We start from the raw sequence: 27,364 nt of genomic DNA on the forward strand, positions 1-27,364 counted from the left end.
TTGGGGAAAACAAGTATTTAAATGTGTTTAGCCTCTTTCATCAATATTATCAAATCTTTAATGGCAAATACAAAAGATAGAACTCAAATCTCTTTTCTAAAATTTTTGTGGTTTGATTAAAACATATAAAACCATATTTTAACAAATGTTTTCACAGCTGTTACTGCCTTTCTGTAGACATCATTGAGAAACTAGGGCGTATTTTACCTGCGTCTGCTTTAACCAGCTTGTGTGAGCACCTGTATGAAAGGCAGGAAACTACACTAATTCATCAGAAGTCCTAGTAATCACTCTGAACTGATTCAAATGTTTCCTCTGAGCGGTCTCCTCGTCCTGAGCGCTAACCGTCACTCTGGTCATCGTCCGCTGCTGCGTAGATGACTTGGTTCCTCCGTTTGATTCTGGGAGTGGGGCCTCTGCTGCCTGGTTCCCCGCCCTCATTGCTGGTGCGTTTGAGGACGCGTGCTGCCATGAGGTCCTCGTCCCCGTCCCCACCCTCACCCTCACACTCTGCTTCACTCTGAGCCAGGTCAAATCTTGGAGTAGAGTGGGAGGTGGGTGGCAAGTTCATAAGCTGGGACAGCGGAGTGGGTGAGGCGTGACATTTGGGCTCAGGTAGCACCATGTGGCTAGGTGTGTGGATTTTACAGGCCTTATCTGCCCCCTCTGGTGCTTTTGACTCGCCTTCCTCCTCTTCCTCCCACTCATCCTCTATCGTGATCTCATCAGGGTTGAGAGAGCTCGACAACCCAGAGGTATCGGACGGATATTCGCTTGGCTCATCTGCACTTCCTACACTTCCGTCTTCGTCGATGTCCTCCCCTCTCGTGTTCTGAGCTCCGCCCAGCTCACCGCCACCCTGCCCAACATGGGCGTAGATGTCTGTGAGGCCTAACTTGGCACAGAGCTCAGTCGTCTGAGGGTTGGCGTTACAGCTCGGTGTGCCATGCGGCTGAGGATTGTTGGGGTCATAGGACCGTACGGTCTGGCAGAAGTTTTGGGGAATCGTGAGATCACCGCTGAGATCCTCCACCACCTGCATCAAAGCTGCCTCTGAGGCTCTGAAGTCCCACCTGACGGGCAGACAGTCCATATGACAACGTTAACGTACACAGGAAGTGACAAAGGCCAGTTTTTACAGTATCAATTCTAGTTTAAATAAATAAACTCAAACTGTAAATGCAATAGGGCTGAAACAATTCCTCGAGTAATTCGATTACAAAAAACGATCGAGGAATTTTCTCTGCCTCGAGGAATCGTTTAATTTTGCCAGCCCAAAGCAGGGTATTTCGCCCGGACTACATTAAATGCGGCACAACGCGCTGACGCCGCGCACGTTAAGGGGGAAGAAAGAGGCGGCGGATATGTTTGGTTTTTGTAACAAGCCATGCTCAGGCAATTAGTCTGCAATGGCCCAGACGGGAGACACATGTAGCTCAGTGCTTAACTTTTATTTTTAATCCACTCTATATTCTTCTGGTCCGTTCTTCTATATGTTCCCCCTCTAAAGCCTGATTTATGGTTCCGCGTTAAATCGACGCAGAGTCTACGCCGTAGGGTACGCCGTAGGCTCTGCGTTGGTGTAACGCGGAACCATAAATCAGCCTTCACCCGGTACATACATAGGTTCCTCTAAACCTCTGTTCCCGCTACAGTTTTAACTAAAAGAAAATGTGCTCCAATACAGCAGGTCTCATAATTTTATTTTGAACACTGCCAAAACTCAACATCTTAAAGACTTTAACTTAAAACTTACCGTAACTAGAACTTAAAATTTGCTTGACACAAATGAAAGTTCAATTGAAACACGTGGGAAAAACACCTAATCTTTTAAGTTATGTGTGTTATCAGGTGTAATGGCATTTTTAGGTTAGAAATAAGAACATTTCTTGGTAAGATCCTTAGTTTTTTGAGTGAAGGCGATGAATTTGGTCAACTGGTATAAATTCAGGGTTTTTAAATGCACATCCATGAACTTACTGTATTATATAATTTAGTCTTAGTAATGTCAATTAACATCTAACATCTTATGTATATATATATATAATTGCTCTTTAACTAAACAAAAATATGTTTTATCCAATTAATCGATGGAATTTTCGGTAGAATATTCGATTACTAAAATATTCGATAGCTGCAGCCGTAAAATGCACATTTGACATTTATGATCATATCCATCCATCCATCCATGTTCAGCATTTTTGCTCATTTGTCTTTTTTGTATGCTTCAATGCTTGTTAAGATTTTTTTAAATCATAATAGTAAATTACGATTCTTTAAATCCTCTTCATAGTCAATCTTCTGTAAACTTTATAATTTACAACGTGCTTTGACGTGGAGGCAACGTTACACTTGTGGCACCTTGGCTACTTGGAAAACAGGGAAACAAGACGTCTGCAGTTAAGGGGACTATAAAAGATCACACTGAGGCTGCTTCAGTGAGATCTGCCTCTCATTTTAGTTGTAAATATCTGTGTACCGTTCATGGAGGCCATTGTTCTCAGGGGGGTTCCAGGGCCGGGGGCTGGTCCTCTGTAGATTGTTGGTAGCCTTCAGAATAGCGAGCCACTCTGGATCATATTCCAGACCCTCAGATGAACTTTCTCTGTCTGGAATATCCACAATCTGAAACACACAAGGACACACAGTTGAATGTTTAGAACTGTAAATAACTGAATCGCAACTGTGAAGTTTGTAGAACAAAAAAAATCCTCTCTGACCTGCAAGAATTCCCTGTAGGGCAGACATTTATCCAGCGACAGGAATTTGGTTACTCGTGGGGCGGCATTACCTTTGCGCTAAAACACAACAAAGTTTGTGTGAGACATCTAAGGACTGCGTTTGGAATGAGACTTTCGAAATGCACCGGTGACCATCACTGATGAAACTGGCAGCACTCTTACCGGATGCTGCATAACAGCAGCAAACTTGACGTGAAGATGTGCAGAGAACCAGTAGTTGGGCTGGAGGTGAGCCAGAAGCTCCTCGGCAGCCGGACTTCCCAAAGTGTTTGATTCCACTTCCTGACGCAGAAACTTCTTCTTACGCAACAACTCCCTTGTGCATCCGTAGTAGTAGATTCCACGAGGCCAGTCGTGGCTCATGAACATGTCCATGGGCATCTGAATCTTTGTCAAAACAGTAATCCATACATCAACACACATTATTTGGATAAAGACAAAATGGCATCCATATTTCAGCCAGTCAGAAAACGAATTTAATAGGTTTAATAAATTATATCTACCTGTTTTAATTTGAAAACGTCAATATTTCTGATGTGGTATACGCTTCGGAGGGTGTCGGGATTGTACGGAGGAAATTCGTGGTGACCTTAAAGAGCATACATTTCTTGTAAACCATGTTAACCTATACATTATTATACAATCTATACATTAAAATACTCCAAAATTATCCAAAACAAAAAGAAAAACATAGATACCTTTTCTGTAATCATGTGATTTGAAGATTCCAGACAAACCACCGATTCTTATCCCTTTGTAGCGAACAACACCAGCATAACCTGGAGACATGAGTCAACTTGAGTCAGACATGAGTCAACTTTGTGCCCCATCAGTCATATAGACCCCAGGGGCCTGTACTACGAAGCGGGATTTGGGGTTAGCGAGGTAACTTCAGGTTTAACCCTGGGTTTTCAGGACTACGACGGTGGTTCACTTCTCACCGGGGTACATCGCCATGGTAACTTATGCTGAACAGCTAACCTGCTCCGGAGCAGGTTATGTTCGAGATACAGATTGCCGGGTATAAAAGCACCGCCCACTGACCAATCAGCTCTCTTGGAAAATGGCATGCCCTTTCGAAGAGAATCCAGTGGAGCTTGGTGCGCGGATCGTGAGAGGATCCCTCCGAAGAGAACGCGTATTCAGGGACCCTCCTGTCTTCTTCTTGTCATTTTTTTTTCTGTTTGCTGCAAGTAATGTCAATGCTATTTCATTGTGCTTTTGTATACTGATATCATCCTAAAACAGAGAGTGATAGAAACACTAAAGCCTTGTACTTGTTGTACTTCTAAGATATGAAAGTGAGCCTACTTACCGCTTTGAATTATGTTTTTATATTTATTTTTTATTTGCTCCCATGTGCATTTCACTCCGCTGGGGTTGCAGCTGAAGGAATGAGGCTACAATTGTCATACACGCCATACGAATACATCTAAGCAACACATGCATTTAACAGAATAGACAACTGTAATTATAGTCAGATCTACTTATGCTACTAATGATGGGGCAGTGATGTTTATATCCCTATGAATTTACGCATTTATACAGTCAGCGATCTTTTGCCAGCTGTCTTTCCTGCATTTTGCAGCTGCAACTGTGTTGCTTTTTGCCTGTATTATATGCCTATACTCATCATATTTCCGTAAAATTATTGTTTGCTCTTCGCTACTGAAATAAGCGGCTCTGACAGCGGACTTCTCTGTTAAGTATATTTGACAATATACCAGTTACAAAGCCATGTTGCTGTAACTAAATGACATGATGGGATGATATTATAACGTGCCTGCGCGCACTGTTCTGAGCATGCGCAATACACGGTCGGAGAAAGAAAAAAGAGTTCAGGATTCTTTTGACCAAAGATGAAGACGTGTGTTTGCCTTTTTGTCGTGATTCCGTGAACGTAATTTAATTAACCATCTCTGGTAGCTGCTGAAACGCAAGACTGCTGCAGAAATGTCTACTGCTACATTCTCCATGCTTGCGATTGGTCATGCGCTGAAAACACCGCCCCTTTTATGTGCACGCGCTCATATCCAGATTGGAGAAACCTGGGTTGATATACCGAGTTGATAACCACCGTCGTGTGACCGCTTAGCGTGATTGCAATTGTCCCGCTTAGTGAATCTGGATAAGGAAAAGATATCCTGGATATGTTGAACTTGCTTCGTAGTACAGGCCCCTGGATTACCTGCTGGTCCTTACCCAGGTAATAAATGTTGGGTGCCACCCAGCCTCCGTAGGGCAGTTCCTGCATGTGGTTGGAAGCTTCGTGGTTCCCTCCGATGAAAATAGTCAAGAGTGGAGCTTTCTTCTCCCCAGAGTAGTATCTGCAGAACCAAAAGTAATAGCAAAGCTTGACGGGACCTGACTTTTGATTTTTTTTTTTTTTTTTTAAACAGACGAGATCAAACAACTCACTTGTAAAAGGTCTGCATCTGCCTGTACTTGGCTGGTACCGCCATGCACTTCATGTCTCCCTCATTTCGCACCGCTTGAAAGTCTCCACAGCAGAGCAGCAACTCCACTTTCACCCCCTCCTTTTTCTCCAGGTAGTCAATTGTTTCGTAGATCTTGTCCAGCTCTCCATGACAACAGCCTTCTACTGCAATCTTCATGCTGTACAAACAGGTGAGCTGCAGATGAACCCCCCCTACCCAATAAAAAAAAAAAAAAAAAAAATCTCCTTCACACTGAAGGTTCGTCAGTTGTCTGTGTCACCTGAGTGTAGCCAGCCTCCTGGAGGTTCAGTGATCTGCAGAGACACTGGAAAAACCATGAAGATTAATTTACAAGTGAAGAGCAACATTCAAGATTCAATATAATAAAAACCCTGGTTTAAGTATTGAATAATACATGTAGTTAAAAGCACTGAGAACAAGTAGAGCAATTGCAAAAGCTCAAAGTATGTTTTCTGTAGAGGTGAGTCTGCAAGAGGAGAGAGGGATGCCTTTGCTCTGATCTCCTTAGGCTGTTCTTTTTCACCACAATAATAAAAGTTTGGTCCTCGGCAGTCCCAGTTGACTTTTTCAAGAGGAGGTTAGAGGTCCAGATGAAGCAGAAGTGTACATGGTTGAGTAAAAAAAACAAAACATGGATGCAGATGCCGAAGGGACTCAAGATAGCGTTCATAACTTAAATGTTGGCATCCATCGTGAACCCTTTTGTCAAATTAAAGTTTTCAAAACTAACATATTACAGTGTTGATTGTTTGGCTATGCTCTCTGGTTGTTCTTGTTCATATGACATGTATTCTTTCACACAGAAATACAAAAATATACTAGTTTAAATAGAGCCAATGCAGAACCAAACAAACAAAAAAATAAATTCACGAATGTCCATTTAATGCATATTTGTGAGTCATTTGATACTATTGTAATCGTTGTGACTAATCTCTGATCAATTTACATATAACATACACTAGCCTGGCTAAAAATGTTGCCACCTGGAAGCAATGAGGTAAGGGCCTCTTTTAGAAAAATACTGTAGTGATTATTATGTTTCAGCTAAGAGAAAACTATTTAACTCTGATGGAGCCAGTAGCTTTTCATTCTTAAACAACAGGTCAGAAATCACATCCCGCAGTTGTAGAGTGATGGAGGAGATCACTGAAACCACTAAATTTAGGAACCATCCACCATGTTGCCTGGAGGGATGGTGATAAAATGTAATTTTCAACAAAGAATTATGGTAGGAAAAAAATATTTGAATGATTTTGACTGGAGATCATTTGAACATTTGGCATTACAACACACACAATAGAGAACTAAAGATACTGGGACCAAAGAGGTTTGCAGCCTAAAGAAAACCACTTAACATAAGGGCATTAAGAAGTACTCGGAGCAAAGGAGAAAGGTCTTATGGTGTGCTTAGTCCAGGTTTATCCTGCTGATGAATGATCCGTACATGAGTGTGAGGAGCTGTGGCTGAAGCATGCACTAATCATGCTTACTGTGCAAGTCTATGGGGGCAGTATTATGATCTGGAATTGCTTAATTTGGTCAACTGAGATTATCCATCTACATAAATATACTTTAAAGCCAAATTTTCTTATTTTCTTCCCTGATGAAAGAATGCCAGGATCAGGTTCAAAGTGGGAGAATTGTTTATGGAGCACTAGACACATTTTTTTTTACAAATCAATAATAATAATAATAATAATAATAATAATAATAATAATAATAATAATAATAAAATTGCTCAAAAGACTACCAGAAACAAGGGCAGTGCAATTAATCGAATTTAAGTCATTATTCAGTTTCGGCTGTCAACGGTAAAAAATATAAATTGAGAAAAAGAAGACAAATAAAACTAAATGATTGAGGTCTGGCTGGTGTTTCTGGCCAAAACCTTCCAGGGATTATTTGCGTGACTCCACCAGCATTAGCTCTTTGGCTTGAATCACTTTTATTGAGCGTCAAATTGTATTTAATCCACATTTTAAGATCACTATGGAAATACACGATGTATTTGTGTTAAATTCGATAAACGCAATATTGCTTCAAAATTCAGTGGATATTTGCTTAAATAGTTTGAACTAATTGACTATTATGTTTATTCCACCTGGAAACCACTTTTACACGTTAGTGCACGTGATAGGGATGCAGGTTTACTTTGTACTTATGTGTAGCATTAAGAAATATCTTGTCCAACACAGAAAGATTAGTAGCAACCGAAGCACTAATAATAATAATAATAATAAAAGAGATTAAAAAAACAAAGCGAAAGCTAGCTTGGAAGCGTGGTAAATAACCGTAACATTAACGACCTGACGGCAAACAGTGCAAAAAAGCAAACACGCTAAGTACTTACATGAATTAGTGTTTAACTGAGGAGCGTATTTGTCCACGTTTATAATCCACATCGATTCAGATTTTCTCTAAAACACATGTTTATGTCAGATCTTTGAAACTAAAACCAATTTTCCCACCTCGTTGCTAGCGTTGGAAGCGCATGCGCAGCGGGCTTGCAAGCGGTTTTTTTTACATTTCTTTGATAATCGGCAGCAGATTCCACCGTAAAAGTATGGACTATAAATAATTATAGTTTGTGTAGTTTGTACGTCTTTGTACAAAAAATAAAACAAGAAATTTTAATGTACTTATTTTTGTATCAAGTGTAGAATTCGTACGATTAAACTTGCTCTATCGAATCTGGCTGCAGGAGCTCTCGCCTACGTCACACTTATAAACAACATTTACCTGATCCAGCAGACAGCTCGCTGACTTCGTGGATCATGTTTTGTTCTGTTTCTTATGCTCGCGGTTTCAGCCGGTCCCTGAGGGGAATATAACCTCTTGATATTGGGAATAAAGCTCCCTGGGAGCGTGGGGCTGAGCTGTGGTTACTTTAGAGCGGCTGGCAGAGCTGGGAGGGGGGGAGTGACCGCAGAGCTGCGCCGACTGGGCGCCCGACCGGGGAGAGATGGCGTGCTTGCTGGAGGCCCCTCTCCGCATCAGTGTGCTGTCGGTGAGTGTGCCTCCCGGGGTTTCTTCATTCACAGAGTCCCCCACTCCCGGGTGAAAGTGTTTGGTGTCCTGTCACTGGAAGCCCGAGGCTGGGCTGTGCCGTTATCTGTGAGTGAAGGCTCAGCAGCGTGTAGCTGTGCTGGTCCCTTTACGGCGGTGTTGGTGTGAGCGCGGTTTCCATCCCCGCCTCGCGCGGGCGGGCGGGAACATTTGGAACGTGGTCAGCGCTGCCCGGTCCCCCCTCGACGGCGTGCAGCGATAACAAAATCAAACTACCTCAATAGCTGTCAGTGTCACTTGGAGTGAGTTAGCAGCTAGCTGCTAGGTGACAGTGCTGTCACCGGTCCAAATACGTTTAAAAAACACCCAGTGCACCGAGGATATACAGTCTCAGGAGTGGGTTTGAATCCCAACGCCCTGCCGTTATTTCTTATAAACAGTGGCCCGGTCTGTTAGTTTGAAAAGCAATCTTATGGATGAGTAGCGTTAGCTCCTAGTAGCACCCGTAGCTGCAGAAGCTAACCTGGATAACTGGGCATTTAGTGGGTGGAAATGATTTACATGTGAAATCTGGCTAAAGTAAATCTCTTAAAATTAACATTGAGCGTATATTTGATGTTGGACATCTCAACTCTAAGAGGATCTGTTCATTCAGCTATTTCATTTTTCAGAGAGGAGAAGGGGATAGACATTTATGAAGCAGAACACATTTATTTAACACCAGATTATTCTAGCTTAACCAAAATTAAAGTTAATGGTTTGATTTATTTTTTTGGTTATTTCAATTTTAAAACAAATAGAGAAAAATATAGAATTATGAACCACAAAAGCCACAATTAGTAGTTTCTTGCACCTTATCTGTATTGCATTCTTTGAAGCATGGATTTAACTTTTGAAAATGATTTTTCTTCAATCAGAATCCATCGCTAATTACTGTGGAAATTTCTAGTTTTCTGTACTCACTTTTACATGCTTAATTGGACTTTCAACAAACCAAAACTCTGGCATGATTTCCTTGGACACTGCAGATTAATGATCCATCAGTAAATATCACTGTCATCCACAGCCCATTATCGTTTCTCTCTAACCCCGTCTAAGCTCCTTTTTTCTGTTTAGGCGCTTGTGATTGTTTTTATTTAGTTTTTCTCTTTGTAAATCTGATTTATCACCATGCAGTCGCATATAGTAATGCATAATTCTACCCATTTATTTTCCTCTCTTTTTATGGACATTTCTATTTTTAAGATGTATTTCTTTTAATCTACTAGTTAAAAATATATATTCATGCAAGATATTTTTCATAAAGTGAGTGTTAAACTGGTAAATAAAATAGTTTTGTGTCATGTGTCAAAACTAAAAAAGCCCCACTTATACACATACGTAAAAGACACTTGAATTAGATGTTTTTTTTTGTAAACATGGATGGTCCTTTGTATGAAAGTTTTAAATAAATATTTAAAACCAAGTTTATGAAGGTACAGTATGTGCTGAGCACCTTGTGAACAGTGTGTTGGCTTCAGAAGCCAGTAGTATCAGTGTGTTGTCAGTTGGCGGACGTTTGCGTCTGTGGGGTCATGTGGAAAGTTCTGGCCAAAGCTGTCAGTAGTATAAATGAAGTTTTATGGTGTCAGATTCAGCCACTCGCTGCAATGCGTTGAAAGACTTCTGCCATGGATACTTCTGTATGTATCACTACGCATGACTGTTTCAATAAGCAAGGAGAAAAAGCTTCTCTTTTTATTTATACTATAAAGAAATATATAATTTAAAATGCATCTTAGTGCTGCCTTTGTGTTGTTGGTGCATTGGTTTAGATGTTGTGCTGACAAATATTCAAATTTGCTCTCTCTGTTAGCCATCTACTCTCAAATCTGTTCAATGTATCTGTTCTTTTCTTGTTATACCGTACAATATTTATCTCGTTGAATTATGTAGCCAACACTTTCTTTTTATTTTTTCTCATACAGGAAGTTACTGCCACCAGTCGTCATTATGTCGACAGACTGTTTGACCCCGACCCACAGAAAGTTCTGCAGGGAGTCATGTAAGTTGTAACCGCACAAAATTCTGATATCTTCAAATGGTTTCTTTTTTTGGAAATTGCATAAATGCTTTGTATGACATTTTTTATACTCAGTCTCTTAGATCAGTGACAGCGCCTTTATTAAGTCTGAAGGTAATCAAACAGTTAATTTCACTAACAAGCTTTCTGCGGTTCTCCACTGGGATTTGGTACAACTCGTACTCTAATCCCCAGCTCTTTGAGGTTGGAGGGCTTCTTTGATTCTGGTTCCCTTCGTGGATTCTGGTTTGGACTCTGGCCGAGCCACTCTATGATGTTTCATACTACTCTCTTTTAACAATTTAATTAAAGGCCAGATACTGGCCCAAGTCACAGGAAGATATTTTCTTGCAGATATTAATGACATTCTCTTCTCTCAAGGCCATCAGATGATAATTTTTAATATAATCCTATGCAATTCTTGTACCGACATTTAAAAGCAGAATTTCCAGTGAGCACTGAATGTGGCTAAAATTCATGGATGCAGACCCAGGAGGAGGGACTTTTGTGATGCAGTGAACTGAACAAAAAAATACTTTTTTGCCAGCAATTCTATAGTCTGATGGGAGAAAATGGTTTGCTTTGACACATGGGTTTTGAAGTTAGTTAAAAGCATCCCAAGACCAGCTAAGCAAGCTGTTAAGAATGGAATTATTTTCCCATCATTAGTCAGGACAACCTGTGAACGTACATGGAAGCTCTGGAAAACGCAGCTTTGTCCAGCACGACACCTTTCTACAACACGATGAACCAAAACAAGCAATATTATCAGGGGTCAATAAAGACTTTGAAGTAGGAAGCTTTCTAACCTGGAACTCCAGCAGATGATTGTGGAAGAGGGCGAGAGATTCCAAGGATACTTGTCAGGCTGGATTACGCACATGACGAATATTGGTAACTGGGCAACATCGTTTCGTTTCTCAGATTTAATCCTACTTTGTCTCTTGTTTGTGTTGTTTTGAATCAGACCAAAAACTGTCAAAGTAAAATCAAAAGACATAAATATGCTTTGTCATACCGAAACAGTCACTATGTCATGATATTGACACCGTCATGTGTAAACAGTGAAATTTGGGGGGGAACAGTCTTTATTTATTTATTTTTTAACTCAGGGGCAGGGATTCCTCCTTCTTTGTTTATTTTAAATGTTATCATTATTCTATTTTATTCATTTAAAAACACTTAAGCTGTTGATCTTGTCTTAAAATTGTCAGGTAAACCATGTTGATGATAATATTTTGCTGGCTCTTATTCAAATGTGCTGAAAAGTCCATTTGAATGTTGGTCATAAACGCTTCTGTTCCAGTTGGAATTTGGCCTCTGTATTTACATGCAGAGACTTCCATCTGATGGTCCATTTCAGAATCTTATTTCCTTGTTTAGCATGACTTGATACCTCGCTGTTGCCCTTGCAGTGACATGGACTCTGACTATTTCATCGTTATTTTTATCTTATGAGGAGAATAGCTCTGGTTACGGCTCCTGCAGCTTGCGCCTGACTGATCCAAATGCTTGCCACAGCGGTACTTTCCAGCACCTTCACTCAATTGCTATTTGATATCATCTGGGGCACGAGCACAGCAGAATAAACACAGCATGGATAATGCAGTAAACATTCAGAAATAAATGCAATGAATTGTTGAGTAAGTGCACGTAATATTTCGGCTTGATATAAACTTTATTCCTATGTAGAAATTGCCAGCTTCTATGAACCTGGTGCACTTGTAACACATGAGATGATCTAGATTCTTTTCTGTGCTGTGATGCATAACATCCTCACAAATCTCTTGACTGTTGTTTAATATTAGATGATATCATGAAGAGACACGATTGTGTGAAATGGATCTTTGTACTGAGCTTTTGCAATTCGTAATCCTGGCCGTGGATTTGTCACAGCAGCTTGAAACACATGAAAAAGACTAACACGTGCGTGTGATTTCACAGTGATATGAAGAATGCCGTCATAGGAAACAACAAGCAGAAGGCCAACCTGATTGTTCTCGGAGCTGTACCAAGGTATGCCCCCTTGTGCACTTTTTTTATTTGGTTCCTCCACCCTTGTTCCAGTACTCCACTTCCTTCTTTTCATTTGAATTGAATTGGAAAATACTTGATACATTTCAAAAGGGACATTTTATTGTTGTCACATGCAGGCTTGCCAGATAACACGGAGAAGCTGTTGCAATAGACGAGATGGACATATTCTCATAGAAAACAGTTCAGTATTCAAGGTGCAGAGATGCAGCTTAACAGTAAAATGTCCAGAATTACATCATCTGTTGATAAGCTCTGCTAATCCCTTCTCTCACTCTTATTATGTTTGCGCTCTCTGCACATGTTGTCTGAAGTCTGTTTTGGAGATTTAAAGATGTTTCCCCCATCGTGTCTTGGGGAAGTGCACAATCCTGCATTCCCGATAGTCCAGATGTGTCCTCATCAGATCCCCAAACTCATCCATTTGATCTCACATGGCTCAGGTCAATCAAGAGAAGGAGTGCTTTAACTTTCCTGCTTCTTTCAATATGTGTTGTGCCTGCCCTTCAAATCTCTTCTCCAATTCTGATTAGATGTTTTATTCCAGGCATTATTTGGCCTTTGGAAATGTCACTTAGCTTTCCAACAGGGAGACAACTTTCGTGTCTTGGTTACTCTGCGTTCAGATGTTAAAAAGTGCCAGAATTACCATCAGAGACCCCTTTAAAAGGCACAGTGTCCGAGCCAGTGTGGGAAATATTTCAAAAGACAGCGTTTGATAGAAAAAAACTAAATGCTGTCAGTATCTGTGCTTCAGTTTTCTTTTCTCAACATGTCATTTTTGACAAACGAGAACCCTTTGCATTAGATTCCACTTTCTGCCTACAATAGAATTTGGTCTGTCAATCCTTGATTCCATTTTTCACACTTTATCTTCCTTTTACTTTAAAAAAAAAATCTGCCACACTTGATTTTATGTGAGATTTATTAGATAGTGAGACACTATAAAAGAGAAAATGTGTTACGGATACAGTGTGTGACTTAATGCTATAATCTACCGTAGGCCTCAGACGTTAAATAAACGGAAATAAACTTACTTTAGTGCGTGTTTCTCCTTTCTTCCAGGTTACTTTACCTGCTCCAGCAGAGCTGTTCCAGCCTGCAGCTGAAAACAGAGTGTGCCGTAGTGCTGGGTAGCCTAGCCATGGGCACAGAGAACAATATCAAATCCCTGGTGGACTGTCACATCATCCCTACCCTTCTCCAAGGTTCGGCTAGACACACGTGTTCTTACGCATTTATAATTTGCAGGAAGGAGATATTTCACAATAGTTTTGTGGTTCGTAGGTCTCCTGTCTCCAGACCTGATCTTCATTGAAGCCTGTCTTCGATGTCTAAGAACGGTTTTCATCAGTCCAGTCACCCCTGTGCAGCTGCTTTATACTGTAAGTCTTCTTGTTCATGTTCTCGCTGCCGTTGAACAATAATCCAACACGCTGAGTGCTCGTATCATCACTAGGGCAGGCAATTGATACGATTTTTACGATTCTAATTCCATTTTTGATTATACTTAACGATTCGGTTCTTTATCGACTCATTTGGAAAAAAAGGACAATAAAAGGTCAATTAGCATGAAGAATGTCCAACATTTTTCTAATAGAAACAAAAATTCTCCTTTTTAAAAGGATAAATGAACCAAGCACTCAAAAATAAAATATTCAGCCACTGACATATACAGTCAAGTGAAATCCAATCATACTGTGCATTTTGCAAACCTGCAACCCTAACCCTCTGACGAAATATCCACTGGCAAGTATTGCAAGTTGCCCTCTGGTCTTTTTTACTGAAATGTAACCAGACTTTCGAGCGTTTGTATCCCTTTAAGTTATTTCTGTGCACCAGTTTGTGATAGGCGATCCAGATCAAGCCTATATGTAGCCTGTAATTAAAAGATTTCCTTCAGTTAATTGAAAAGCACAGAGTTGTGTATTAGTATAAATAACATCTGCATCGGTTCTCACTTCACCACAAGTTGGCACAGCTATTTAGTAGATGTGTATTTGTCAAAACCAAACCAATAAACCAAAAAAGTATGAAAAGTGACTTAAATGATTTTCAAAAATAGTTGATGGAAAGCAAACTACATGTTTTTATGTGTCCTTTCGATATACAAATTGCTCACAATTGAATTTGCTCTGTACTTCTAAGTAAGCAAAAGTCAATGTGCTTTTTTTTTGGAAGAGAAAAAAAATATTAGTGGAAAATATTGTATAACTTTCAGTACATATATCTTCTGGCGTTATTCCTCCACCAGAATCCAAAGTGACTTTAGTTGGGTAGTATGCTAAAAGCCATTCAATATTCCTTCAAATAAAATTTAATGTGGTATTTTAAATTAAGCTTATACAGGCTAAGGTCATTATGACTGTGCCTTTTATTTTTTTTTCTCCTCCAAAACCATAACATAATTATGTCATCTGTGCTCTTCCACTCAATTCCCAGAATTTTGTTTTCATTGCCGTACGTACACACATTGAAAGCTAAGCTCAGTTGGTGCCGGTTCGAGTCGTTCTTTTCATTCACTGCATTCTCAATAAAAATATTATACTGTAATTCAATTTGAGCGTTATGTCTCTGAGAAAAGTAGTGCAGTGAAGGCAAACATGCCACATCACTGCTGGGGTATTATTTATTGAAATGTGAAGTCTCTGATTCAGCTTTTCTGTAATTTTGTTATGAAGAACACATTTAGATGAATGTTGCATTTCTTTCTCAGTAGCATCGTAGCACTCTCATTTATTATTTACTGCTTCCGATGTGCTTTTCCAGTCTTATGTACAAATGCAAATGCTCTTTCACAAGCAAACTGCTGAGCTATCTTGCACAAATTACGTTTCTGCAACAAAAACACATTATACATGCATGCATCAGAATGAATCCACCAATTTATCTGCAAACCTTCAGCTACAGTTTTTGTCGTTTTTTTGTTGTTGTAAATGTCCTGGTTGCCTCAGGCAAAGATGTGTCTGTTTTTGTGTGTGAGAGGAATGTGGGTGTTCCCTGAACCATCAGTTTAACTCGAACAATGATTTTATTGATTTATTTTAAACAGATGGCACTTTTTAGAAAAATCTTTTTCCGAATCTCTTTGCTGAACGAAAACTGATGTTGCACTGAAACATGCATGACTACAATGTGCCAACTGCGTTACTTTTTAACATAGAGGCTCAGGTTTGTGCTTTTTGCGGTGCACATGCACTCTGACCTTGTCGGCTAAGGAATGGTGTTAGCGCTTGTTCTTCTCAGGTTCACTTCAAGTGGCAAAAACACACAGATGCAAACTCCAGTCTGCCCGTCTTTGAGCAGGCTGGTTGCAGATGTTTTCTTCGGCGCCGATATCCTAGCTCTTGATTAAGGCTAAATGAAATTCAGAGATATATATCCAACTGCGTGTTCCAGCTAAATGCAATATTTGAAATGTAATTTTGCATGTTTTATCTCAGGATCCCACTGTGATTCCTCATCTAATGTCCCTACTGAGCAACTCGCAGAGAACCCAGGAGTACATCACACAGATCTTCTCCCACTGTTGTAAGGTATTTGTTGTTGTTTGGTCACACGCAAACATGACAGGGTTTTCTGGACACGCAGCCAGACCGGGAGTCATAGCGGTTTGTTGTCTGCAGACTCCTGAGCATCAGACGGTTCTCTTCAACCACGGCGCCATCCAGAACATTGCCCCTCTGCTTATCTCACCCTCCTATAAGGTATGCCAGCTCCATGGGAGGGGTTTTTGTGGACACATGAACTTTGAGTAACCCCCTCACCTCCACCCCAAACATCATCCTGCCCATGTCATCTCATTCTCTCCCCAGGTCCGAATGCAGGCGTTAAAGTGTTTCTCAGTCCTGGCCTATGAGAACACTCAGGTGTCCATGACATTAGTGAATGGTGAGGAAACCTCTTCCCTTTCTCTCCTCCTCTTCCTTTCTGAACTCCAGTTGACTTTTTCTAACTCTACGGAACCCTCTACTCCTCTGTTCAGAAAACTCAAAATTCTTTCAGTATATGACATAAATATTCATCAGATATGTGTGTTTTTATACAAATATATATTTTTGCCTTTTTCTTTACCACTATCGTTTAGTAATTTTTTAACATATAATTCTCAAATACATTCATATAATACTAGACAGGTTAATCATCTTCATCTTCCTTTTTATAAAACTAAACACGGCCAGTATTCCTTCAGATATCGCAGTGTACAGATATGGAACTCCAAATCTCACATTATCAAAAGCTCTGCTTCTCTAGAGATTTTTAAAAGAAATGTATCATCTCATTTAATTCACGTTTAAAAAATGTCATAAGTTTTCTTTGTTGATTTTTTTTTTTTTTTTTTTTTTCTTTTGTTTATTTTTTGTGTGTTGATGATCTGTAATTATGTAGTCTAACCTTCTTTGTTTTTTGTTCATAGTCTTCGTCTTGTTGTGTTTTTGTTTTTGATTTTTTTGTAATTACTGTTTTACTTCCTAAATTGAGGAGAGGCCCGCTGCATAAGCCTGTTGGCTTTTTGACCTCTCCTGTCACATTTGTTTTACTATTTTGATTGCAAGTGTTACTTTTTATTGTGTGCAAACTAATAAAATAAAAAAAATAAAATAAAATTTACTTTTTTTGTTGTCAGTGCTGGTGGATGGTGAGCAGCTCACTCAGGTATTTGTTAAAATGATGCAAAGGGATCAACCCATTGAAATGCAGCTAACAGCAGCCAAATGGTGAGTAGTGAACAGTTTCATGATACCTTTTCACCCTGTGTCCGCTGTACTTGGACTTTAACTGTAACCTCTTTGGGTTTCTCCTGCAGTCTAACCTACATGTGTCGAGCAGGTGCCATCAGGACGGATGACAACTGCGTAGTACTAAAGGTCAGGTTTCTCCTCTCTCCTTCGGTATGGCTGTGATCAATTCTTTATGAAACACGGCTTCACGTTGTGTGCGCAGACTCTGCCGTGCCTGGTGCGGATGTGCAGTAAAGAGCATTTACTGGAGGAGAGGGTAGAAGGCGCAGAGACGCTGGCTTACCTGATGGAGCCCGACGTGGAGCTGCAGAGGATCGCCAGCACCACCGACCACCTCGTGGCCATGCTGGCCGACTATTTCAAGTATCCCAGCTCCGTGTCTGCCATCGCTGACATTAAGAGGGTGGGTCAGTGGGCCTTCGTGGGCCCTTGTTATGTTATGTTTTGGTGTAAGGGCTGCATCTCTGGACAAAGCCAGACTGCAGTTGTTTCCAAACGGATGCTGTCACGTATCCTCTGGATGTGACCTTGGAGGAGCTGTACACACGAAAACAGACACCTGGAACCGATCTGCAGAGTTTTCCCTGGTAGCCCCCTTTAAGTTTGATAAATAAATCATAACAAACGTTTTTCCTCCATGACGGTGTGTAAAAATACACTTGAATGCTCCAAACCTAACATACCTGCTTTTAGTGAGGTTCAGATCAGTTCTCCTTCTAGCCTCTGTTCTCAAATGAGCAACACGGTGAAGTCAAACATCCTTCACTCAAGGCTTCACACAAGGAAGAGATAGTTGAATGACATCACTGTGGCTACGTTGTGTTGGTTAGATATGATGGCATGCATATATTTTCTTATTACTGTAGTAGTAAACGATAAGCTTTGCTAATGTACTGTTCATGCTGGATTAAGATTACCGCTGGACCTGCAGTCATTCTGAAATCACACCTCAACATCTTTATTAAATTCAGCCCACACGCGCTGGATGAGCGAAGTCTGTGGTTTACCGTCATTAACAGAGACACTAATCCCAGAAGTCACGTCCAGACCTCACGTTTTATGAAGCTATTACCTTTTACACAACATGAACTTTGAACATTGAGTTTAAATCATTTGATCAGACACTCAAAAGTCAGATTTCACACCTCACACTGACAAATCATTGTATATATATCAACGTTGGTAACTGTAACTGGATTTGGGTTTTTGTGCTGTCAGAGAAGCTTTAAAGGGGACCTATTATGAAAAACACGTTTTCTCTTGCTTTAACATATATAAAGTGGTCTCCCCTCAGCCTGCCAACTCAGAGAAGGAGGAAAGCAACCAAATTCTGCAGTGTCTGTACAGCCGCCCGGATGAGCCGTCCAGTGTGATGTGGCTTCTACGAGCCGTTCAGATTCTGCTCCCGTCGTTACGTAACCAAAATGCAATTTACATCGGTTGGCCTCCGATGCGTGAAACCACGCTCACAACTAACTCTGGTCGGAACAACAACAACTCCGCCGGCCGGAGCTTCCGCCATTTTTTCGTAGCGGTGTATCGCGTCATTCAGGCAGCCAATCAGCACAGAGCCTCATTATCATAGCCCCGCCCACTTAGAATCCTGCATAGATAATGAGGTTAGAGAATGGGAAGATAAAGACATGGCTCAGAGGCTGAATTTCTAATTTATTTAGCAAAAACAATCAAAAGGTTGTTTTTAAGACATTCAAGGCCTGTTTAAAATAGGTATTAGATGCCATAATAGGTACCCTTAAAGTTTGATGAAAGATAAAAGTTTCTCACAGCCACACTTGTTGTCCTCCTCCTGCGTATCTGAACGTCTTGTATCATAAGTCTCCGTGTGAAGCTTAATGAAAAGGCGACAGCAGGAATTAAAAAAAAATTCCTGTCTTCAGATCACCGTAGCACTTGCATGTGCATTTGGACAGGATTAAAGTTGTCTCATGACCTCAGAGTTTTCTGTAATAGAGTACAGTAGGTAATTTGCAATGGAATTTTTTGCTTTACAAATCCCAGACATGGTGCATCTGTTCTGGATTACTATCACATAGGTCCTCTGTAATTATTAGGTATTACCACGAGTCCCCAGATAATTTTAATCCAGTGCAAATGAGGCATTAGACTTAAAAACGGCAGTGATGGCTGTCAGCTCTGACTCGGTATCTCTTAGACATACATATCACCTGTCCAAGTACTAAAATTGATTTTCCAAATATTTTGAGCATATTTTACTAACTTTGAAAGTTTCAGCATCTTGATATTGCAAAGTTTTATGTCTTTATGATTTTGTGCATTTGTTCACCTTGTTTTCCATTTCAGCTCGACCATGACCTGAAACATGCGCACGAGCTGAGACAAGCTGCTTTCAAACTCTACGCCTCACTCGGCTCCAACGACGAGGACATCCGCAAAAAGGTTTCCTCTGCTTTGATTTTGCTTGTGTACGTGATCGCGTGGACGCTTTCTCATCCTCCCACCTGTCTTTGTTTCCCCTCAGATCACAGAAACGGAGAACATGATGGATAGAATAGTCAGCGGCCTGTCAGAATCCAGCATCAAAACACGGTTAGCAGCAGTCAGGTGAGGCCCTCTGATGCAGACCACTCTCTCTCTCTCTAGCCTTCGCTACACCTTTTAATGAGTTTACTTGAATTTAAACTATATAGCAGTGTGTCTTCACTCACACTTTTCCCTTTCATATTGATTTGTCTTTTAACTCTAACTCTTTAGAAACTTTAACTCTTAACTCTAAATTAAATTTTATATATATATATATATATATATATATATATATATATATATATATATATATATACTGTGTATATGTATGTATATATATATATATATATATATATATATATATATATATATATATATTAGTGTAAATAAGTATATTTATATATATATTTATATACTTATATTTATATACATGTGCATGTATGCATGTATAAGTATGTGTGTGAGTATAATTACAGTATATAATAATAAAAATAATAATAATACTGTTACTTATCAGTGTGAGTACAGTGTGTGAATATTTATAAATACAGGTTAAATGATCAGTGAATGGGGGTAGGACTAAATAAGTCTACACTTCTTCCTACTCCTTTTTTGGCACATGTAAATCAAGATAGCAAGTTTCAAAGGATGAAATTCTTTGTTTTGTTTTTGTTTTCTTAAACTTCTCATGAAGTGTTGTTTCTTTTTTTTTTTTTTTTTACATGTACAAAAATAAAATAAATCAAATCAAATCAAACTCTCGAGGCCTTTTCTTCCCTCCCTGGTGCAGATGTCTTCACAGTCTTTCACGGTCAGTCCAGCAGTTGCGGACCAGCTTCCATGATCACGCTGTGTGGAAACCCCTCATGAAGGTCAGTTTACATTCAACAAAGCTGTGCGTGTGGACCTGTATTGGCTCTCAGACTGGAAGTGTGTATGACCTGTGTGTTTCTGTTGTGTGTAGCTGCTGCAGAACGCCCCCGACGAAGTCCTCGTGATGGCTTCCTCTACACTATGCAATCTACTGCTGGAGTTCTCGCCCAGCAAAGAGGTACCTCAGATTGTGTTATCCGTTTAGCCTCATTGTTTCTGTGGATTTTGTTTGGGTTTTGCTGCTTTAAAGCATCATTCCCAGCTGTGATTTAAAAATATACCGTCCACTCCCTGGTCAGTAGCACACAGCAGACCTGATGAACTAATCGTCAGGTGGAAGCTGCATGACTTCAGATGAATGAAAATGCCACTATATTACTTCTGGGAATGTGTTAACTGATTTGTACAGATGTTGGCCTAAAAGATGATGATTTTTCTGATGGTTTCCTCATCTTTTATGTTGAGAACAGTTGATTGTGTGTGTTTGCAGCCTATCCTGGAGTCGGGAGTGATTGAGTTACTATGCAGTCTGACTCAGAGCGACAGCCCTGCGCTGAGAGTAAATGGGATCTGGGCCCTGATGGTAAGGAGAGGACTCTAAATCCTGAAAAGATCCCAAAACTTTAAACCTGATTTGCAATGCCGTGAATGTTTAACAGTTAAATGTCTTTTCTAATAGCGCTTGCGTGATCTTTTAAAAAGAAAACCTTTGTGTGCATGCGTCTGTGTCAAGAACATGGCATTCCAGGCTGATCAGAAGGTGAAGGTGGAGATTGTTCGGTGTTTGGGTACGGAGCAGCTGTTCCGCCTGCTGTCCGACCCTGACACCAACGTGCTGATGAAGACACTTGGCTTGCTGCGCAACCTGCTGTCCAAGCGGCCGGTAAGAAACACACATACGGTTGGACAGTCATGCACACCGTCGGGGAGAAAAAAAAAACATAGAATGGGTTTTAAAAACACCTGAAATTGTCTGCACTGCACCCTTGTGGTGGAATACTGCGCCCTACAGTCGCCCTCAGTCCGTCCCCATGAGACATCAGTCTGAACGTCAGACTGAACCAAACTGCAAGTTTTTAATAGTCTGATATGGATTCATTAGTTCTTTAAATGTATAACATGAATGATCCCACAAATGTTCTGTGATCATATTTTATATTTCTTACATTTATTTACCTTCTCTCTTCCTCTTTTTCTTCTTTTACAAACTTCCTTAACTTGTACTTAATGACTTGTAACTTGTACTTGTAATGAAATGACTTGGGTAGACACACAGAAACTGGTCCACTCCAATAGCATACCCCAGAACCGCACGTAATTCATTATCAATTACTTTACTGGTTTTGGTTTATTTGTTCTTCTATCTTTTTTTTTTCTTTCCTTATTTTACAAAATTGAATTGTTCCCTGAACCCGTCTGGCTTGTATCTCTCTGTCTCCATGTTTTTCTTGCACCTTGTCATGTTAATAAAACATGTTTCTGTCTGATGAAGCAAGCTCACGATCAGAGCCGGAGAGGGTCGGGTCACGTCTGCCTCGTAGTGAGAACCGCAGCAGATTATCAGGCATCTCAGTGGGGGTTTAGGAGGGGTGCTGACTGAAAAATAAGTGTACATCAACTGTGCATCTGCAGATACCATTTATTGCTTCAGCTTCCATTCATGTACATCAGTATTCCATGTATGAACTGATGGGGGTTTCTACTCAGAATATGGATGCTGTAGTCATTACTATTGCAACAACACATCACCAGTAGGGTAAAACTAACCTGTCCTACGACGGTCTAAACCCAGCTCATGTTCCCTATCAGTGGGTGAACAATCCAACACTGTGTGATCTTGGTAGGGGGCTTTTAAAGCATGTTATGGAGAAAACTATGACCCAAAGTGTGCTGAATGTGAATCTATGAATCTTAAACACCGACTCTCCTAATGTCAGCACATCGACCAGATCATGAGCTCTCACGGCAAGCAGATCATGCAGGCAGTGACCCTCATCCTGGAAGCAGAGCACAGCATCGAGGTCAAGGAGCAGGTGAGCTCTCGCTCTGCTTTACACGCCAACATTTCCAGCCAGAATCCCTCCCCCTGCTGCACTGCACTACCGCTGTCCAGTTTTTAGATGTCCACCTGAGCTCAGACTTGATTGGTTCCGGCCTGTCTGGTCGGGGTTGGCATCTGCAGAGCTGGAAGCACAACAGAGAATCAGCTGATAAATATTCTTTCACAATCATGAAGATCCAAATGTTCAAATGAATTCCCTGATGCACAGCTTTCCATTCATCTGTCAGACGCTGTGCATCCTTGCCAACATCGCCGACGGCAACACAGCCAAGGATCTGCTCATGACCAACGACGACATGCTGCAGAAAGTCAAATACTACATGGTAATGTGTTCACTAAGCTTCTCCCTGCTTCTCTCTGCAACAGATCGGATGTTTGACGTTTCTTCTGAATCTTGATTTTGTGTCCAGTTGTTCCTTAATATGACAGAGGTTTAGAGTTATGCAAGAAAAAAAGATTAAACTAGTTAAACTAAGTTAAACTTAGAGTTACTACTGCTGCCACCAGGCACAAAGAAATAGATTTGAGGAACGATATATATGCATATATTTTAATTTAAGTTGGAGAATGAATGAACACTTTAGCTATAACAGAAAAAAGTTCACTTTAATGTCATATCATCTTTATTCACAAAATAAAATGCCATTAAACATTAGTTTGGGAGGAAGGTTCTGTAATACAATGTTTTATTTTATTAGGTTATTTTATCTTACTTTAATATTCTGTTAAAGTCAGACTTTAAGAGATGGTGCCGCTCAAAAAACAAATCACAAGGAAATTTCTTGTTTTGAATTGAGCCTTTTGTTCCAAGTATATTACAAAATATTAGAATAGAATAGACATTTTAACGTTTTTATCAATAAAGTAAAAAAAAAAAACGAATGAAAGAATTAATGATTTTTTTAATTTTATCAGTCAATAAATAATGAAACTGAGATTAAACCATATTAGACCAAAATGGCCAGTTTGGATGAACTGATTAACATATCCATTTGAATTTAATTTGACTTTGTGGGGGAAAAAACACAAAAAAGAAGTGTTTTCAGGTGGAGAAAGCATTTTATCTACGCTAAATGAACCAAACAAGTTCACTTGACACTAAATCAACCTAAAACAAAAGAAAGACTTTCTCCATTCCCACAGGGTCATTCCAACGCGAACCTGCAGCTTGCCGCCACCTTCTGTGTCTCAAACCTGATCTGGAATGAGGAGGACGGTAAGAGACGCACCACGCCAGAGAAGGAGGGATGAAGAAATGTGTTGGGTCTGAATAAATTAGTCATTTACCGTAGAGCGCCTGTACTGGCAGAGAGGAGACTACTTCCCAGATGACTTTTCCATTCATTACATTTGGGAGTCTCTTAGTTACCTCTGTTACGATGTTCCTGGTAGCTGTGAGAGCTAGAATAATCATTTACCGGTATGTTTGACATCGTCCTTCAAGGTGATGTTGCGCAGATGTTGTAACAGACAACTGTGACGGGGGTTTCGAGTTAATGTGGTTAGTTTTTGACCGATAGGTATGGGAGGTCACAAGAAGAGAGACACAATGCTATCAGTGATTGGGCAATTATGTCAAAAAAGACCAAAATTCTCTCATTCAGAAATGTAGTTTTACATTTCAGTAGAGCTCTGATGAATCTCTTTGTGTAGATTTGTCCTGAATGATTCCACATTAGCCACGATTGTGATGCTCTTCTGTGGAAACCATGCAGCCAGCCTGATCATTAGTTTCAGAAATCCCACTTTTCAAAAGGTTTGAAGATATTTGTGACAGTTTTTTATGGCGCTGGTGGTATCATATCTGTGAAAAGAAAGAAGAGTAAAAAGGTGCATGGAGGAGAGGTGAGGATTATGTAGTGACATGACAATGACTAAGCTAGTGGTCTTGTCTCACCTCGATAAAACAGCTTTTCAGTCGTTGAAGACAAAACCGAAGGCAGAAAGACCCAAAAACAAGCTGAAGCCGGCTGCAGTGAAGTCTGGCAGAGCATCTCTTCTGAAGAAAAACTGAGGATGTAGTGATCGCCACGGCTGCAGACTTCAGGAAGTTTGGGACAATAAAAGCATTTTCATCCGCAGATGAAATCTTGCTTTGTTGTTCTGTCCAAGTACTTCTGAGCCCTTGAAAATGGCTGTAATTTCTAAAAGATACATGTCATATGTTTGTAAAACCTCTTGAAGTCTGCCCTTTGATCACAACTTGACTGCTTTATTCTTAAAGCCGTTGTAGCGGTGCATAAAGGCCGAATAATAACTTTGTCATCGTCCAAATACTTCTGGCCCCAACTAAACATCCAGTCCAGACGTGGTAGGAAAAAACTAAATTCTCCGAGTCCACAGGTAAATCCTAGAAGGAGACGGGGTTGTGTCAAAGGTAAAATTGAGTGTGAGAATCGTGAAACCGTTGAGTGGGTAGAGACGGTGTAGCCGGACGCAGGGGAACCTAACTCCCTCCTCTTGTGTCGGCAGGTTCTCAGGAGCGCCAGGACAAGCTGAGGGAGATGGGTTTTGTAGATATCCTGCACAAGTTGACGCAGTCCGCCGACCCCAACCTCAGCGACAGGTGAGTCAGAGCAGCCGACGAGAAAGCGCACTCTGAATTCCTGCTCAGGGTGAACTGACCGTGTGTGCTTGCCAGGGCGAAGACGGCGCTGCAGCAGTACCTTGCATGACTACAGTGGGCCACGATCCTCTACTGCCAGCCGGACTAATGACACTCATCCAGAGGACGCCTGCCATCGGTTCCTTCATGTTTCAGTTAATATTGAGGCTTGTTAGTTGCACAGAGACACCTTTTTTGTTTTGGTTTTTGTTGTTTTGGACCCGCGGCTGAGCTCCCCTCCCGCCTCCCTGCTGCCACCAAGCCCCCCCACACCCGGACCCGGCCTCTGGTCCTGCTCGGCCCAGAACTCATCCCTGAGACTATGCGACTGTTGGAAGGGCAGCAGTTAGGAGAGTTTCTTTCCTTTCGTTTTATTTTGTACCCGTTTTTTGAGCTGAATCCTTTTGGGACTTTGTGATTTGAGATTTTGTTTTGCGGGTGCAGCTGCCTGACACAAGTACACGAGAGCCGCTCTGGTGCTTTTGGACTCCTGACGGTGGAGATTCTGGTCTCAGTGAGGTGAAATCGTGTGGAGGGCTGTTGGACAGCACAGCTTCCCAGTTTTGACTTTTTAATTAAATAATACTGTTAATATTAACGTCTACTTAAGGCATTGCTAGTAAGAATATATTTGGAAAAAACAAAGACTGCCTATTTTGACATTTTGGGTGTTTTTTTTTTTTTTTGTTTTTCTTTTTTTTTGTGGATATATACCTCGTAAATATATAAATATATATAAATATAAACATAAATATATATTTTTGGATTTTTATTTTTCCCGCAACTCTCCTTTTGATTCCTCCATCCCCTCTGCGCCTCGATTCTTTTCGGGTTAATCCACTGCGAGCTGATTCGTGAACATGTGAACACTGTCTGCAGAGATTGGGGACGGAAATGTTGCGAGCTGGATTTCTCCGTCTCCATCTCGTGACCGCAGACGTGCTGCCGGCACCGGAGCCCGTCGTCTCTGCCTGACATCCTTATAATCCCCATGGGAAATGTAGCTCCAGAGCTGGCGGCGCTTACCTGACCACGTCACAGTACAACGGGACACCAGAGATGAGACATGCACGTGTCCTCGCATCTCTGCAGCACTCCTTTCTGTGTCGTCTTCTTTTCTTTTTTCTTTTTTGTTGTTGTTGTTTTAGGATGAACACATTAAACTCACGAACTCCTGGGTTTCCTTACTTCTGATGCATTTTAGATGGACCGGATAAGTGACTGCGATCTGAGACCGACCCCCTGGAGGCTCAGACGCCGATTGAGCAGCAGAATCAAGCACTTCTGTGATCCATCCTCCTCCTTTAGTTTCTACTCATCAGGACATTTCTAGAGTTTTCCATGACATTTCATTTCAACCAGTAACTGAAACTCTGATAGGATGAATGTTACCAATGAAAATGTATGCAGACCTGAAGCAGCGTGTTGTGTTTTATTTCTCCTGAAGGGTCAAGTATCAGGTTTGCTTTAGTGCGTGTGCGTGTGCGTGTGAGAATCTGAATGTGTGGACGTTGAGCAGTGGAAATGACTCGCCATGCTGGGAGCATGTTCATTTGGCTATATTTAATTTGTAAAGAAAGAAAGAGATCGGCTTTGACACAAAACTATTTTGTTTAATGGCCAGACTCTCCAGACTTGTGAAACCCTTTGAAAAATGAAATAAAAACTGTTGTTGATGGCTAATATATATTTTTTACAGATCAAGTAAAAAAGGATGTAATCACTTGATTATTGGGAAAGACAGTAATAGAAGCATTTCTAAATGTGACACTTCAGAAATGTGAACGACAAACTCTTGTCATCTTGGAGTATTTGAAGTAGGACCAGACACCCAAATAAATGCTCTCAAGTGCAGAAACATGTATTTTTTTTCTCCTAGTATGCTCTCTCAAACAAGCTGCTCCACCCGGCTGGTGGACGAGGATGCAGGTCCCCGACTAGAGAACTTCCAGATGAAACATTGGGGTTGCAAAAATCCATAAAATAAGATATTTAAAGGAGCTTGAGGCAATAATAAGAAATGAGACTCATTAGCCCCACGACGGCCGTCGGGGGTACTGCAGCCAACAGCGAAGCCGGCACGGGAGAATATTGCGTGCATGCAGCGTCATTTGACGTCACATCCGCAGGACAGCGCGGGAAATTCGTGCCCGTAATTGCAGCACATTTTGCAGCACACAGCCTGTTCAAGGCAACGGAGAGATACACTAGAGGGCTCATTCTTTTTGGTTTGGAACTTAAAACGTATAGGCATTTTTTTCATAAATCCTGCCTCAAG

At 40.8% G+C, this 27,364-nt stretch overlaps 2 protein-coding genes across 3 annotated transcripts; one reads left to right on the forward strand and one right to left on the reverse strand.

Moving 5' to 3' along the window:
* Window positions 1–35: 35 nt before the first annotated feature.
* Window positions 36–7,705, reverse strand: dbr1 (debranching RNA lariats 1). Its single transcript, XM_061723223.1, has 9 exons — window positions 7,551–7,705; window positions 5,160–5,504; window positions 4,944–5,068; window positions 3,440–3,520; window positions 3,245–3,330; window positions 2,904–3,128; window positions 2,721–2,798; window positions 2,480–2,625; window positions 36–1,073 (listed from the first exon to the last, which is right to left on the reverse strand). Exons 2-9 carry the CDS (start codon window positions 5,354–5,356, stop codon window positions 341–343), a joined length of 1,671 nt encoding a protein of 556 aa, XP_061579207.1. The 5' UTR covers window positions 5,357–5,504; window positions 7,551–7,705; the 3' UTR covers window positions 36–340.
* A 220-nt stretch (window positions 7,706–7,925) lies between these two features.
* Window positions 7,926–26,831, forward strand: armc8 (armadillo repeat containing 8). Of its 2 annotated transcripts, none has more exons than XM_061723221.1 (22): window positions 7,926–8,207; window positions 10,174–10,250; window positions 12,213–12,284; window positions 13,368–13,510; window positions 13,590–13,687; window positions 15,746–15,833; window positions 15,912–16,009; window positions 16,118–16,193; window positions 16,930–17,020; window positions 17,110–17,170; window positions 17,247–17,447; window positions 19,367–19,462; window positions 19,545–19,627; window positions 20,337–20,418; window positions 20,511–20,597; window positions 20,910–21,002; window positions 21,153–21,302; window positions 22,357–22,452; window positions 22,709–22,804; window positions 23,625–23,697; window positions 24,954–25,047; window positions 25,123–26,831. In XM_061723221.1, the coding sequence occupies exons 1-22, from the start codon at window positions 8,163–8,165 to the stop codon at window positions 25,154–25,156; spliced, it is 2,034 nt and encodes a 677-aa protein (XP_061579205.1). In that variant the 5' UTR covers window positions 7,926–8,162; the 3' UTR covers window positions 25,157–26,831. The 2 variants fall into 2 exon arrangements, with proteins under 2 accessions (XP_061579205.1, XP_061579206.1); XM_061723222.1 differs by having other exon boundaries at window positions 7,927–8,207; window positions 15,746–15,838; window positions 15,929–16,009.
* The last annotated feature ends 533 nt before the right edge of the window (window positions 26,832–27,364 follow it).

Source organism: Cololabis saira, chromosome 6 (assembly GCF_033807715.1).
Source record: "Cololabis saira isolate AMF1-May2022 chromosome 6, fColSai1.1, whole genome shotgun sequence".
In the NCBI taxonomy this organism is placed as follows: domain Eukaryota; kingdom Metazoa; phylum Chordata; class Actinopteri; order Beloniformes; family Belonidae; genus Cololabis; species Cololabis saira.

What these genes read in the sequence shown, in the direction of transcription:
- dbr1 (XM_061723223.1), bottom strand. Translation starts at nt 5,356, where the DNA reads ATGAAGATTGCAGTAGAAGGCTGTTGTCATGGAGAGCTGGACAAGATC. An exon ending in CTGCTGTTATGCAGCATCCG is followed by an intron (nt 2,799 to 2,903) that starts GTAAGAGTGCTG and finishes GTTGTGTTTTAG; the next exon opens with CGCAAAGGTAATGCCGCCCC. An exon ending in AACAATGGCCTCCATGAACG is followed by an intron (nt 1,074 to 2,479) that starts GTACACAGATAT and finishes TCTGCCCGTCAG; the next exon opens with GTGGGACTTCAGAGCCTCAG.
- armc8 (XM_061723221.1), top strand. Translation starts at nt 8,163, where the DNA reads ATGGCGTGCTTGCTGGAGGCCCCTCTCCGCATCAGTGTGCTGTCG. An exon ending in CATCCCTACCCTTCTCCAAG is followed by an intron (nt 13,511 to 13,589) that starts GTTCGGCTAGAC and finishes TGTGGTTCGTAG; the next exon opens with GTCTCCTGTCTCCAGACCTG. An exon ending in GACCCCAACCTCAGCGACAG is followed by an intron (nt 25,048 to 25,122) that starts GTGAGTCAGAGC and finishes TGTGCTTGCCAG; the next exon opens with GGCGAAGACGGCGCTGCAGC.